The 16647-nt window shown below is 42.6% G+C and overlaps 1 protein-coding gene across 7 annotated transcripts; it reads right to left on the reverse strand.

Moving 5' to 3' along the window:
• On the reverse strand, positions 1-16524 carry CD180 (CD180 molecule). 7 transcript variants are annotated; one of them, XM_078004817.1, is made up of 4 exons: positions 16267-16524; positions 11955-12056; positions 3872-4038; positions 1-2599 (listed from the first exon to the last, which is right to left on the reverse strand). In XM_078004817.1, the coding sequence occupies exons 1-4, from the start codon at positions 16354-16356 to the stop codon at positions 871-873; spliced, it is 2088 nt and encodes a 695-aa protein (XP_077860943.1). In that variant the 5' UTR covers positions 16357-16524; the 3' UTR covers positions 1-870. The 7 variants fall into 7 exon arrangements, with proteins under 7 accessions (XP_077860943.1, XP_077860947.1, XP_077860944.1 ...); XM_078004821.1 differs by having other exon boundaries at positions 11909-12056; XM_078004818.1 differs by having other exon boundaries at positions 11955-12738.
• Between the last annotated feature and the right edge of the window lie 123 nt (positions 16525-16647).

The following is a 16647-nucleotide window of genomic DNA, read 5'->3' on the forward strand; positions in this document are numbered from 1 at the left end:
TGAGAACCAAACCACTATTTATTTCACAGATCTTCTGGGAAAGAGGCTTCTAAGAACCAGATGAGAAGAGCATTTTGGATCACAGCCCACCTGCAAGTTAGGATCTGTAACGTAAGAGCCAGAACACCAGATAGGCAGAGAGAGCCTGCCTGGTTTCTGAACTGAGTGAGACAAACATGGAAGAAATTCTAAAGCTTGGGGATGGGTTCTTTTCTTTATAGCCATTCACACCCTAGGGGCATTACAGAGACCTTAAGGGTTAAGAAGATTAATGGAGTCTATTTGATACCAAGTTTCATTTCTCAGCCTTTTCTGTTAAATTCATTATGCTTTTCTTTTTTCATTTAAAATAAGCATTGAGACTTTGTCCCCAACTAAGTTTCCCAAATGGCTACATGACTGAGAACCCAGACCCAAGCACAATGCTGTGGCTGGCGTGGGTAGCGGGCTGGCTTCAGTTCTGCCAAATTGTGGGGGCTGATGATCTCCTTTCAGGGGAGGGGTGTGGGGTGCTGGGAGGGATGTCGGTGAGTAGAACGGGAACGGCCTCCCTGTGGGTGACTCTGGAGCTGGCAGTCCTTGCCCAGCCCCTCCCGCTGCTTCCTCCCACTCTTCCACATGCAGAAAGGGTTCTGTGCCTCTCACAGCAGCATCTGGCCCTCTGGCCTGAGTCGGTTCGGTGTACTTGCCTAGAAGGTTATTTAGCTCTGGAACTCACAGGAGTAAGAAGCTCAGAAAAGCACAGTGAGTCCCTGCCCAGCTCCAGGACCAATCTGAAAATTCTGGTCTGGTCACCAGCAGATGACAGTTCCTTCACTTACAGCAATTTTGCTAAGCACATGTATTTGCTTTCTCTGGAAACCTTCAGCACTAAATGTGTCGGTATTTACACCTGAGAAGGTTTTTAACTGCAAAAAAGAGCAGAATGGTGAACAATAATAAAAATACTGTGAGAAAGAAAACGCCTATGGCTGTAATCCCACAGGACAGCTTGACATCAGATAGCTTAACTCCCCTTAGAGACGGCGGGTTTGCACACGTGGTCTCCTCCAAGCCTTCAAGTTTGTGCAGGTTTTCTTTGTACCATGTTAAGAAATGAATATTCGAGCAAGTGCAGTCCAGGGGATTTTGACTGAAATTAATGGTGCTCTGCTGGGACAAGATGGGGAGGAGATGGGGTTGGATGATGTTAATGCTGTTGGCGGCCAGATTGAGGTAAATTCCCTTAAAATGACTAACAGAAGCAATGCTGTCACATGTCAGGCTGTTGTGGCTTAAGTCTACATGGCTCATTTTTCCCAAGCCGTGGAATGCTTGCTGGTCTATAGAGAGGAGACCACAGGAGGATAAAATCAGAATCTCCAAGCTGCCCACGGTCTGAAGTAGGTTGGTCTTCATGATAGTCCCATCTTGAAAGTGATTGCCTTTTAAGTTGAGATGCCGGAGATCTGGTAGGCCTGCTAGAAGATGCTGATTGCTGGTATCAAGGAAGCAGTAAGTGAGATTCAGAACCTGCAGGAAATGGAGGTTTTGGAAGGGACTTTGTGGAGCATTAATGTGTAAGCGGGTAAACGCCAAATCCAGGAGTTCTAGCCGAGGACATTCTTTGAATGCCTGACTCTGGAGACCAAGAAGCTCATTGTGGCTCAGGTTTAAGGTTTGCAAGTGGGACAGGTTTCTGAGTTGCAGATTGCAGCAGTCAGAAGCCTCTATGTCATTATGGCTTAAATCAAGTGTCTGAAGGTTTCCTAGTTTCTCCAAACAGCCAACACCAAGGTGAAGTTTCTTCACGTTGCCTCTGACGTAGAGGTGTGTAAGGGAGGGGAAATTGGCAGCACTGATTTGACACAATTGGTCAAAATGATTTACACTAAGAACTAATTTCTTGAGCAAGTTCAGACCCTTAATCCCAGAGGGTAACCCTGCCAAGTGAGTTGCTGTCAGATCCAATTCCTGGATTTGGGTGAAGCACTGAAATGTGGTGGATGAGAAGTCAGAGAAGTGGTGTTTCTGCAGGTTGAGGCTCTCAACAGACATTTCACAGAGTCCCTTGAGCATGGCTGAACTAATGTCTTCGTCATCAATGTCCTCAAATGTTCCCAGCCAGAGAGACTGAGTAGTAGAGTTCTGCAGACCATTGAATATAACAGACAAATTTAGAGTCCCTCCAAAGTTCAAACTTTGGAAGACTATTGAACCAAAAGCCCCAAGCTCAATACCTTTAACATCATTGCCATTGAAGTTCAGGCTTAAGTTGGTGGCCTGCTCCAGAGACCTCATGTCTTCTCTAGAGAGGTAGTGTATAGCATTATTCTGAAAATCCAGTACTTTCAGATTCCGTGCTGGGAAGTCTTTGGGGAACTTAATGGAGGAAATATGGTTGCTTCCAAGATACAAGCTTTCCAAGTTTTCCAGATTGTGCACTGGAATAAACTCGAGATTGGATATTCCCGTTTGGATTAAGAAAAGATGCTTCAGTGACTTGGGCCCATTAAGCGATGTTTCTGCCATGAATATCAAGGGATTTCCAGTTAACACAAGTGTGTTCAATTGATGATGGCTTTGAAAAGTGTCTTCATGTATCCAATTAATCTGGCACCTTGAAAAGATAACTGTATTTAACAATAATTCATTTGCAAAAAGGAAAAATAAAAACCTATACAGTGACACACATTAACAAAGTCATCTTTTGTATCATTCAAAATCAAACATAAGAACTTTCTTCAGTATCAACAGATGGCCTATTGAAGGAATTAATGAGTAGCCTCACTTCTGAACATTCCAATCTAGATTTTTTTCCGGGTATCTCACCCCTTAGATTGAACCCTCAGAGGTTTGTGCCTGTATTCTAATGAACCACACATCATTTGATTGTGGGCAAAAATCAAACTATTATTTACTGTTTTAAGTAATACAAAATATGTCATATAGAATGCATAATAGATAATATATACTATAAATACGTATATATATATATACACAAAAATCTGTGTCATCCCGGGCAAGTTACAACTTTTCTCAACCTCTGTATTTTCATCTGAGAAAACCATCCTGGTATTGCACCTAAAAATACTGGATTACACACACATACACACACACACACACACACACAGATGGTCTCCTCCTCTAACCATAAGTTGGATGATAATATGCACCATGGAACCTCACAGTGCTGGTTTTAAAGATGAAGCGGTACTATGGATGTGGACATTCTGTCCACAGAAGCTGAAGTTGAAGGACAAAATAGAAGAAGCAGAACTGCCACAAGGGGTGCAGACTGAAGGTCCACACAGAGCCTGTCCCCTCTCTCTTACACACACACACACACACACACACACACACACACAGTACAGTCCTTTCATTTTCTTCCCTTATTTTCTTGTAATACTTCTGTCTACTGGTTCTCAAACACTGGCTCAGCATGTGGAATCCCAATTCCACCACTATAACAAAATAATGGAACTCATTTTCCAATTTCTTGGGGCAGGGGGGAAGTAGATGGTGTGCTTTTCTCCTAGAAATTTTTCTTAAATGTCATTACCCAAAAATAAACTATGCCAAAATTCAGCATAGTTTGGCATCTGATTTAATATAAGATTATTTTCATTTTTGCTATCAGTATTCTTTAGAACTGCTCAAACAGTACTGTTGTTGCAACTAGTTTGAGAGCAATCCACTTTCCTCTCCATTGGTTGATGTTTATTTAAATTACATTTCACCCACACAGAAGTATTTCATAGGGAGGTATAAACATGTAGTATAAGCAGATTGTCCCTGGGCCTCCAAAAAAGGTCCTGCAAATAAATTGAGCACATAGTGTACTTTAACTTAGGTAAAATATCAAAAGCACACATACAACTCAGATACATACCTAGTTAAATCCAAAAAGGTAAGATTCATGAGTCTGCTGAAGGTTCCATTGTGAATTGTAGGCAAAAAATTAAAGCTGAATTCCAAAAATTCTGTTGTGTTTGGTAGAGTGTCAGGGATTTCACTGAGACCTAAATTTTCACAGTTATATGTTTTGTTGGCTTCTTTCTGATTGGAGAAACAAAGTAAATTAATATTCGACTTAATAATTTGATTGACTATCTAGCAAAATTATATATGTTTTACCTTCCGAGCAGCAATCGTACTTCTAGTAATCTTTACCAAATATACACTTGCCAAAAACAAGATGATGAATGCACATTATTAACTGTAGTAATTGTTTTGTAATAGCAAGATTGACAATAACCAGACTGTTCATCAATATAGGACTACTTGAACAAAACATGGTACATTCACAAAATGGAATCCTTTAAAACTGAAAAAAAAAAAAAAACTCCATATATTGATATGGAGTGATACCCAGGATATATTTCAAGGTGAAAAAAGCAAACTGCAGAACAATATATATAGTGTATATAGTATACAGTATGTAGTATAATGTACAGAGTATGCCTTTTGTGTAAGAAAGGTATGTGTGAATTTTCTTATATTTGTTAAAACAAACCATGCAAAAAAACCCAACGACTGATTGCCTTTAAGAAGAGGGAAGAGACCAGACAGAAGAGCAGGGATAGATGTGAGACTTCTCTGAATGCACTTTGTTTTACAGTTTTGATTTTGGTTGAATGGAAATGTTTAATTTCAGTTTGAAACAAACAAATCAACCTTAGATAAGTATCACCAAAATGAGACAATCAAACATTACATACTTTCGGATGTGAGACAATGTGAGGTACGCAGCATTGTCTATGAAGTATTCTTGCCAAGAAAAAAATTAAACTTGAAACTCATTAAGATTTTAGGTTTAACTTCACATCTCAAAGTGATATGTTGGGTTTAAGTGGGACATTCTATAGAACAACTGACTTTGTTTTCTCTCTCTCTCTCTCTCTCTCTCTCTGTGTGTGTGTGTGTGAGAGAGAGAGAGAGAGAGAGAGAGAATGAGAGAGGAGATAGTGCTTGTTAAAAGACACAGAGATATAAAATTTACTTAAGAGACATAACCATCAAATAATAGAGTAGCCCTCATTTAGAACCTGATCCAAATAAAGCAGTTCAAAAAGGCATTTTATAGACTGTTAGGGAACTTTGAATGAGGACAGAATTCAATGATATTAAGGAATTCTGGATTTTGTTAATGACAGTGGACTTGTGGTTATGTAAAATAAATGTTCTTAGTCTTTTGAGATGCATATTTAAATATTTAGGAGTAAAACGGCATGATGTTGGAATTGGCTTTACAATACTCTGGCAAAAAAGGATGAGAGGAATGTAGAGATGAAGTGAGTAGGCCAAATGCTTATGATTGTTGCATTTTTAGGTTCTTTGTTACTATTTTTGTATATGCTTAACATGTTTTCTTAACTCAATGCTTAAAAATACTAGCAGGGTGGCATAGACCTGAGGCCTTGCAATCTTGAAATATGAATTAATTTTAGATCTCTGGATTTGTAGGCTGCTGATACCAGACGGTAGGCTTTTGGGCACGACCCTATACATAAGTTCCTACACATGAGGTTGTTCCTCATCCTGTGCCCCAGGGTAGTCATGGATTCTGAAGCCTGCCAATCATGTTCTAACACAAGTTATGTGTTGAACTAAGTAGGTAAAAAATGGGAAGTGGTTGTTTAGAAGCCTGTAGAACTGTGGGGTCATTATTTATCTGGCTAATGCTTTAAGACGAAGGGTAGTAGGGCAAATAGAAAGGTCTGACAGGGCAGGTATGAAAGTCTGATGGAGTATATTTTGCCTGTGGAGTATCCTTGGAAAGATATAAATGATCTCTAGGGAAAGTTCCTGTTATGCTTTGAATATGTCCTTCAAAGTTCATGTGTCAAAAACTCAATTGCCATTGTAATACTAAGAGGTGAGGCCTTTGGGAGGTGATTGGATCATGAAGTTTCCACACTCATGAATGAATTAATGCTATTATTGCAGAGTGGGTTAGTTATCACGGGACTGGACTCCTGATAAAGGGAGTAAGTTATTGGGAGGCCAAGGCGGGCAGATCACAAGGTCAGGAGTTCGAGACCATCCTGGCCAACATGCTGAAACCCGTCTCTACCAAAAACACAAAAATTAGCTGGGCATGGTGGCGCATGCCTGTAATCCCAGTTACTCAGGAGGCTGAGGCAGGAAAATCACTTGAACCAGGGAGTTGGAGGTTGCAGTGAGCCAAGATCGCGCCACTGCACTCCAGCCTGGCCGCAAAGTAAGACTTCGTCTCAAAAAAAAAGGAGGTGGGGGGGTAAGTTAGGCCTCCATTTGCTCTGTCCACATGCTTGCTTTCACCTTCCTCCATGGAATCATGCAGCAAGAAGGCCCTCACCAGATACCAGAGCCAGGATCTTGGGCTTCCCAGCTCCCAGCTATGAGAAATAAATTACTTTTCTATACAAATTACCCAGGCTGTGGCATTCTGTGATAGCAGCAGGAAACCGACTAAGACAGTGACCTTGGGGGCACAAGAACAAGGACATCCCAGGACCTTGGGCCAGCTCTCAGATCATCTCAGGCTCCAGGTGAGTTAATCCAACCTTCCAGCCCCTGCCTTTCCCTGACACATAGTGGCTCACTAGAAGCCCCACTGAGACTTCCCTGGCCTGGAAAAGATCTACTCTGGTACGGACTCCAGATCAGTGGCTTTTCTCATGCTGAGTTACAAACAGATCTGCTTAGTGGGAAACAGAACTGCACACATCCTGCTTTGCTCTGAAGCAGGAGGCTCTTGAGATGTCACCATTATAACCTCATTTTCTTTCATTCCAATTTCTGTTTAGTGATGCACTTTTTTGTAGCCACAGAACATGCTCATCACAGAAAGTCACCAGTTGTCTTCGATATTGTGACAACATTATGACTGTCACTGATGAAAATGCTTTATTTATATGTCCTTGTAATTTATTCTTCGTTTTATAGACCGAAAGTCCTCCAGGCACTGCCACAAATCCACATAATGTCCTTGAAATGCACACTTTGCATTTAAAACTTAGATTTAGCTGACTGGTGGGGAAAAAAACCACGTGTTGCCAGACCTATCCTCGGTGCCCATGAATATGGACGACCCAGAGAGAATATGCATGTGCAGCTGCTGCCCCAATAGTTGCAAAGGTGCTGATCAGCTTAGAGGAGACATTTTCCTTTTCTGGTCTCCTTTGGCATAACTCATGTCACATACGGTTGGAGAAAAGGGACTTCCTCAGTTTGTCTCACTCTATTCTGGCCCTACAGCAAAAGGCTCAATGCTGTCATTTCCCTCCTTCTCCTGAATATGTAAGTGCCCATGATACCTAAATTATTCTGTGCCTCAGCCTTTTGTGTGCTTTACTAAGCACTTTACTGCACTAATGTGATGCAGAAGATTGAGAATCCAGGAGGAGTTCTACTAAACCAGTGGCCTGAGTGAGCTCCTTGAAAATAGAAAGCAGGTAAATGAAGCAGCTTGGTTTCAATCCAGTGAAAAACTGATAATGAGTGGATGACGCTACCAAGAGGATCAAGAAGGCCACCATGAGCCTGTGCCATAATATTGAATCATCTCTGATTAGGTGGAAATGGCAATAGATCCTGTGCCTTTGATTTTTAGGAGAAAGAGGCAAGTGACAAGAAATACAACTGATACGAGAATTTAGAAACCAAACACATTTTAGAGAATGTCTAGGGCTCAGCATACACGTAGCCCTTCCCTTATAGCTTTTATAATCACAATTGTATCATCCAAATGGCCACGATGATAGAGGCACCAAAGCAACACATGCTCTGGAATTATCTAGGAAGCATTAGATTGTTTTCAGACTATTGTAAGACAGAAAGTACACACACATGCATACACACACACACACTATTATTCACATTCTTTTTGATTGAGAGTACACTACTGTTATCATGACCCTTAAACCCTAAACACCAAGGTTTATATATCCTAAAATCAAGGATATTATATGACTACAGTGCCATTATGAAATTCAGGATATTTAACATTGATACAATGTTATTATCCAACGTATTGTCTATATCCAAATTTTGACAATTGTCCCATTATTATTCTTTACAGTAATTTTTGTTTTTCCAATCCAGGATCACACATTGCATTTAGTTGTTGTATCTCCTTAGACTCCTTTAATCTGAGACAGTTCCTCAGCCTTTGTCTTTCATGACATGAATGCCTTTTGAAGAATGCAGGCTCATATTTTACAGAATGTCCCAGTTATAGGTTTGTATGTTCCTCATGATTTGACCCTGGTTGTACATTTTTGGTAGAAATATTGCATTAGTAAGGGTGTGTCATTCTCCCTATCAATGTTCAAATGAAACTTTTTGAGCATGAGTTCTGATAGCCAGGGTCCCAGAACAGTAGAATGGTAATGCAACAGAGAGTCAAAGGACAAGATGCAGAGAAGGAACACTGGGCCCCAGCAGACAGCATGGCCACCGCCAGGACCATGTGCTTCTGTTACTTTTTCTGGGCAGACACCCACTACCATTGCAGTTTCTCTGATCTCCACATGACCATTTCCTATAAATCCAGCCTTTTCTTCCTAGAGAAGTCTAGAAATGTGGTCAATTTCCAAAGTCCCTTTCTCACCTCTCTGCTTCTGCTGGCTCCACTGCAGACGGGACTTCTTGATGTGAATTCACACAGTGAGCAGAGCTCTGGCGAGACCACGTGGTATTCATGACAATTGCCTCATGTCCATCACTATTCTAAGTCAAGGGGCATTCGCTTGGGACCCACTGTGCACTGGGACCTGTGTCATCTGCTTTGTCTCGAGCTCTGTCTCAGAGCTGTGCTCCCAGAGCTACATCTGTATTTGCAATCCCTTTTCCCGCTAGGTATTCATTTGCATTTTTTCAATCAGGCTCTTATTTTCCTCCCTTCTGCTGTATATCTAACTCCGTCTCATCCCGCTGTATTTTCTTTCCTTGCAAGTGTTGAAACATTTTCTAATTTGGAACTCTTTGAATTTCACTCAAGTGTTTATTCTCACCTTTTCGAATTTCTCATCTGCACTTGACACACACAGCAGCCAGCCCCCCATGCATGAGAAGTCTGGGACATTGACCTCTAACCCTTCCTCATTAATCATGCCTCCATCCAAGACAGAGCAATTGACTGAGTCAAATCCCAGAGCAACAATTACCTTCTGAAAACAAAACAAACACTCCCTAGAGAGCACATCCCTATAACTTCGTTGTCAATCTCATTCCTCCAGGCAAAGGGCATTCCAGTTGCATGCACTTTATTTCCTGTTTGTAAAGTCAGACTGCTTGGGTTCAAATCCTAGCTCTCAACCACCAAGCTGTGTTATCTGAGCCTCCCTTTTCCTCAACTGTAGATTGAGGTTAGGAACTTCACCTTGCAAGTTTACTGTGAGGATTAATGTGATAATGTGTGCCAGCACTAAACAAGAAGAGTTAGTGTTTAACTGGATCATCACAACCTCACATCACTATCGAAAGCTATTGGGAACCCCTTGTGTCTATGAACTTGGAGTTCCTTTCAAAAAAGAGCTCTGCAAAACAGTCCCCATCCCACACCTAGGGACTGAAGGGCTCACGTCTATCACAGTTTTGAGGGAAAAGGATGGCCAAGCTGAGCTCACTTGAAAAGGGGAGGCATGCCCGCATTCTCAAGTAAATATTTCAAGAGTGCATCTAAAATGATACCACAATCCAAATCACAGAACACTGAATTCTAGCTGCTCTTTGCATAGTTATCAGCTTCCAAAGACTTGATATGGGTCCTAATATTTTTGTTTAAGTCACACATATACAGGGACACAAACATTCACAGAGAGAGACAGAGAGAGAAAACATGTAGCATTTGACAATGGAATAATCTATGTAGACTATAGGTGTTCATTGTAATAGTCTTAGAACTTGTAGGTAGGTTTGGATATTTTTCCAAACAAAAAGTTTTTTTAAAAAATTAATCTTGACTCCTACTTGTATGCAAAAAACAAAAACAATTTTGATAGATCTAAATGTGAAACCTAGAAATAGAAAATAAATACAAAACAATAAAGCTTCTAGAAGAAACATGGGATAATATCACAGTCTTAAGGTAGGCAAAGATTTCTTAAACAGGACAGAAATGTACTGAAAATACAGGAAAAATAATAAGTCGAGGTATATTAAAAATAAGAACTTTGGGGCTGGGTGCAGTGGCTCATACCTGTAATCCCAGCTCTTTGGGAGGTCGAGGCAGGCGGATCAGGAGGTCAGGAGATTGAGATCATCCTGGCTAACATAGTGAAACCCCATCTCTACTAAAAATACAAAAAATTAGCCAGGCATGGTGGAGGGTGCCTGAAGTCCCAGCTACTCGGGAGGCTGAGGCAGGACAATGGTGTGACCCTGGGAGGCGGAGCTTGCAGTGAGCTGAGATCGCGCCATTGCACTCCAGCCTGGGCGACAGAGTGAGACTCCATCTCAAAAAAAAAAAAAAAAAAAGCTTTGGTTCAGCAAATGATACCATTAGGAGAGTGGAAAGGCAAGCCACAGAGTGGGAGAAGGTATTTGCAATCTGATGGAGGACTTATATCTACATTACATAAAGAACTCCTACAAATGAATAAAAAAAAGGCAACCCATGTGAAAATGGGCAAAACACTTCAACAGGCATTTCACACACATAAAAAAGAATATGCAAATGACTGATTAATTGAACAATTTAATTTTTCACCAGGAAAATAAAAATTAACTCCTAGTGAAGTACCAATACCCACCCATCAGCATTGCTAACATTTTAAAAACAAACAATACAAAATGTTAGTGAGGCTGTGGAGCAGTTAGAACTTATGCACATTGCCACAGAGTATAAACTGATAGTAACACTTTGCAAAACTGGCAATATCTATTAAAGTTTGAACATAATGTTTACCCATGATCAAATACATCCACTCCTAGGTATACACCTAATAAACATTTGTACATCTGTTTACTAAAGACATAGACAAGAATGTCCAAAGCAGCATCATTCATAATAGCCAAAAAATTGGAATCAATGCAAATGTCCATTAACAGCAGAATGGATAAATAAATGGTGGCTCACTAATACAACAGAGTAACATTAAGCAATAAAAATGAACAAATGATTGCTGCACACACCAATAAGTCTCACAAATTTAATGTTGAGCAAAAAAAAGGCAGACACAAAAGAGTACACACTGTATGGTCCCATGCACATAAAGTTTAAGACCAGGCAAAACCAGTTCCTGGTGATGTAAACTAGAATACTGGATGGTTTCAGGGGTTAGTGCCAGGGAGCAGGCATGAAATGAGGAGGGCTTCTGAGGTGCTGAGAATGTTCTACATCTTGATCTGTGTGCTAGTTACATGGATGTGCTCACGTGGTGAAAACTCGTTTAACTGCACACCTATGACTTGTGAACTTTTCTATATGTATGTTTTACTTCAACAAAAAGTTTATTAAGCTCAAAACAAAGCCAGACAAAAACTAGTTTTAGGCTAGGGCTTATAAACAAGTGTGAACTGAAAGAGCCAGCCAATCCTTCCAACTGAACCCTTTGTTAGGCCTTTCTTGCATTGTTATAAAGAAATACCCAGCATTGGCTGGGCGCTGTGGCTCACGCCTGTAATCCCAGCACTTTGGGAGGCCAAGGCAGGCAGATCACGAGGTCAGGAAATCGAGACCACCCTGGCTGACACAGTGAAACCCCGTCTCTACTAAAACTACAAAAAATTAGCCCAGCGTGGTGGTGGGTGCCTGCAGTTCCAGCTGCTCGAGAGGCTGAGGCAGGAGAATGGCATGAACCCGGGAGGCGGAGCTTGCAGTGAGCCGAGATCGGGCCACTGCACTCCAGCCTGGGCGACAGAGTAAGACTCCGTCTAAAAAAATAAAAAAAATAAAAAATGAAAAAATAAAAATTAAAAAAAGACAGGAAGAAAAAAATACCTGGTACTGCGTAATTTATAAAGAAAACAGGTCTAAATTGGCTCACTGTTCTGCAGGCTCTACAGGAAGCACGGTGCTGGTATCTGCTTGGCTTCTGGGGAGGATTTGAGACACAATCAGAGCAGAAGGCGGAGGCAGAGCAGGCACGCTGCATGGTGAAAGCAGGAGAAAGAGAATGACAGGGGAGGTGTCACTCTTTTCAATGACCATATCTCAGGAGAACTCATTACCACCAAGAAAGCACCAAGCTGTGACGGAGCTGCCCCCACACGCCTCCCACCAGGCCCTACCTCCACCACTGGGGATTACAGTTCAACATGAGATCTGGGCAGGGACACAGATCCAAACTATATCAGATCCCAAGTGGCGAACTGGGCCTAAATTTTAAATAGAGCCAAGAAGCCACTTGCTGCCTAGAGGTCACACATGTACTCTGAATTTCTGAAAATTTCCATCTCTGTTTAATTTTGGAACATTCAGATCTCATCTGAACCAACTAATCAGGGCTCAGCTTTATCAACCAGTCAGGACCGAGCTGCACCAACAGATCAGAACTAAGCAAATTTGAATCCTTCCGCTGCATAAATGAATCTGACTGGGAACCTGAGTGGCAAGTTTCTCTCTATGGAAGCCAAGTTCCTCATTTGTTCTCTGGAATGCACCATACAAAAGCTACGTGTCAAAGGCCGTGTCTCTCCAGTTTTCGAACTGTTCATTGGAATACAGTCTCGTTCCTCAGATTCCTCTTCAGAGAACTTTTGTTCACAGGCTTAATAGGGTAATGGTGGTCACAAGAACATGCAGACGCTGTGTGGTTAACAATGCATGACCTGAAGGGGGAAGAAGAAAAGAGGAAACAAAAGCAGCTGGGAAGGGTGAGTAAAGTTCGGGGTAATTTACGTTTGAAAAAGGGCCAAACCCTTAAGTCAAAGGCAAGAGTTTATTCTTTTAGCCAGCCCTCCTTTTATCCCTTGCCAGCAGCCTGGAAAGTTCCGGACTCTCAGGAATAAGTTCCATGTGTCTTTGCATCCCCCAGCTCCCTCCTTGGTATCCACACAGTAGCAAGAGCTTCCTAAACAGCCTTAGAGTCTTGTTCTTGAGAACTCACACATGATAGATGAAACAAAAGAAAATACAGATCTGATCCTAACTGAATAGTTCACAAGGTCGTTTAAAATCAGACTTCTTTCAGAGGGAGGGCTGCAGGAAGGTTGTTGTATTGGAAGGTTTCAGTTTCATCTGGCTTATCCAAAAAGGAAAGCCTTCGCTGCCACACAGGGCTAGGCTTGCAGGCCCTAGAACCCTGAGCACCACTCCTGAGACATGAATAGCACTGAAGGCCCCAGAACAGGCAGCCAAAGGACTCGGGGGCCTCCCCCTGATGCAAGGATTTCAGAGTTAAACGTATAGGTATATAAGAGTGGGGCATTTAAAAGAGCCTGCTTCCCAATGAGCTGAAAATAAATGGTGATGTTATCCTATCGGAGGCTGTTGCCTGGAAGTGATAACCTGTGTTCCTGATCACTGAGGGGATGGTGTCCTCATTCCTACCCACTTGTCATGCCTCCCAAGGGTCTCTATGACATTGACCTGAAACCACCTTTGCAAAATTATGACAGCAAGAGAAATATGACATAGGTGACTCCATCTTTCTTCTAACCTCCAATTTCTCCTTGGTCATTCCTGGGTATAGACCAAGCTGAATTTGGGACAAATTTAGTTTATAGTTTAACCTTAAAGCAAGGATGATAATAACCCTTCCTAAACCAAAAGCACATTTTTAAAGCTAAAGAAAGGTTAGGATTTTTAGAGGGGCTTGAATTTGCCTAAGGTGTTGGCATAGTTACTCCTTACTGTGCAGGAGTCGTGTGGCCAAACATCACGAGATTTGTGACTTCCCCAATTACTCCTATAGATAACATCACTATTATAGAATCTAAGACTTTTTTTGAGATATCTTTCAGACTAACCCCACCCAGACTTCTGACCCAACCCATCCTGTGGCCTCACCCAGAGGTGGACTCAGAACTGAGGACCGTTTTCCAAAACCTTATGACTTCTTCCCCAACCAGTCAACATTTGCCATTCCCGTGTGCCCTGCCCACCAAACTATCCTTGAAACTCCTAATCTCCAAAACTTTGGAGTGATTGATTTGAGTAATAGCTCTGTCTCCCACCTGGCATGGCCAGTCTCGCATCAATTAAACTTTCTTTACTTCAGTGCCATAGTCTCAGTGGATTGATTTTGTCTGTGTAGTGGGCAGGAAGAACTCATCGGCAATTACAGACCTTCCAACCTGAAAGATGAGGGCACAGCCTTCTGGGGCTGATAGAAACGTCTTACTCTTCCCCATCTGTTATGAGCTGAATTTTCTCTCCCCCACCACCAAATTCATGTTGAAATCCTAACCTCCAGGACCTCAGAATGTGACTGTATTTAGAGACATGGCCTTTAAAGAGGTCATTAAGGGAAGCTGAGGTCATGTAGGTGGGCCCTGATCCAATCTGACTGGAGACCTTAAAAGATGAGGAAATTTGGACAAACAAAAAGATACCAGGGACACTCATGCACACAGGAAAGGCCATGAGAGGACAAAGAGAGGAGATGGCCATCTGCATCCCAGGGAGCAAGGGTGCAGAAGAAGCAAACTCTGCCAACACCTTGATCTTGAAATTCCAGCCTCCAGAACTGTGAGATAATCAATTTCTCCTGTTTAAGTCACTCAGTCTATGGTATTCGGGTTTTTTGGTTTGTTTTTGTTTTTTGGTGTATTTGTTTGTTTTGAGACAGAGTCTTGCTCTGTGACTCAGGCTGGAGTGCAGTGGCACAATCACGGCTCACTGCAACCTCTGCCTCCCGGGTTTGAGTGATTCTCCTGCCTCAGCCTCCCAAGTAGTTGGGATTACAGGCATCTGCCACTACGCCCAGCTAATATTTGTATTTTTGGTACAGTGGGGTTTTGCCATGTTGCCCAGGCTGGTCTTGAACTCCCAGTTTCAAGGCATCCACCAACCTTGGCCTCCCAGAGTGCTGGGATTATAGGCGTGAGCCACCACACCCTGCCCAGTCTGTGGCATTTGTTATGACAGCCCAATCTAACCAACATGCACCTTCCCAGCCTTCGTTTCTCGTGGGCATGATGCCTCCTCTTGGCCTGCTGCTAATTCCATCCTAATGCCAGACTAACAAGGCTCTGCTCACCCAGCTCTGAGCCTTACCCCAGCGCTGGCTTTGCTCTGCTCTTCTGATCCTCTGACCTCCTTCTAGTCCTTCCCCAGGGCACCTCCACATCTGGCTACTCCTGGCTCTCTTGTTCTTCTTCTTCTTCTATTTTTTTAGACAGAGTCTCGCTCTGTCGCCCAAGCTGGAGTGCTGTGGCGCGATCTCAGCTCACTGCGAGCCACAGGCGCCCGCCACCACGCCCGGCTTATTTTTTGTGTTTTTAGTAGAGACGGAGTTTCACCGTGTTAGCCAGGATGGTCTTGATCTCTTGACCTCGTGATCCACCCCACTCGGACTCCCAAAGTGCTGGGATTACAGGGCTGAGCCACCACGCCCGACCATGGCTCTTACTCTTCTTTAACCTCAACCCAGACCAGCAGCTCACCAAGCCACCAAGACTCACAGTCCCTCCTGTATGTAGCCCTTGTCTGACAGACCATGTGGTATTGGACACTTGTGGGGTCAGAGAAAGCAGGAGGAAGTTTGAAGAATTTCAGAGGATGGCAAGAGACGGAGGTCCTTCTCCTTTCTCTCTCACCACCCCCTCCAAGAACTTCCCACAGGTTGATAAATATTGCTGCGGTCCAAAACAGAAGGTGCAATTTGGCTCTATTCTCAGATTTTCCTCCTGTGGGTTAGTAAAACAGATGGAGGGCTGTCCAAGTCGAGGAGAAAGCCAGACTCATTCAGAGTGATCTTTTCAATGCTCAAAAACCTGGCACAGGCCTGTCTTTACTAATTCTCACCCTGAGAGCCAGGAGACCAAAGGACTCATTGGGATAGTGGCCATGTGAGCGTGGGGATGTTAAACCAACAACTCCCCAAGGCTGAGGCAGGTTTAGGGTCTGCTTTGTGCACAGAGACCCTATTAATATCTTATGACTCACTTGGGATTATTTGGGTGGAATTGTTTGAAGAGGAGAAAAATTCTCATTGCTTCCTATTAAGATGCCACCAGATGATCCCCTGGCTGAGTTCTTTGGCACCTTTCTCACAATAATGAAAAAATTATATATATACCTCATTTCCTTTTTAAAGACCCTGGATATTGGGATGCCAAGGTTCAGATTGAACTGCATGCTAAATCTCAAAATTTTCAGTTTAATCTGCATGAAGACAAACAGTTTGGACTCACCTCAATGCACATCTGATCCAAGGAGGTGATGACTTTACAGCCGGCAGAAAACAGCACCACCCAAAAGAAGCAGCTGACGTCAAACGCCATCACAGGACTGGTGCAATCCCAGCTTGGTGGGTTTACCCAACGCTTGGAGCTGAGAAATGGAATCAAACTATGAAGGCCCTGGCAATTTGGCAGCCAAAGAGGTACTCAGAAGGGTGATCTTGGAACAAGAAATGCTGTTGACTGCTCAGCATTCTGTGGCTCTGTGCTGAAAAAAAAAAGGAAGTCCCTTTTGCATACCACCCATCTTTGCCAAAAATAACTGAGGACCCAGCCCCAGAATGGCCCATTGCATTTCCTGGCACTGAACATGAATCAGTTGTGCAGTCCTTT

Source organism: Macaca mulatta, chromosome 6 (assembly GCF_049350105.2).
Source record: "Macaca mulatta isolate MMU2019108-1 chromosome 6, T2T-MMU8v2.0, whole genome shotgun sequence".
NCBI classification, from domain to species: domain Eukaryota; kingdom Metazoa; phylum Chordata; class Mammalia; order Primates; family Cercopithecidae; genus Macaca; species Macaca mulatta.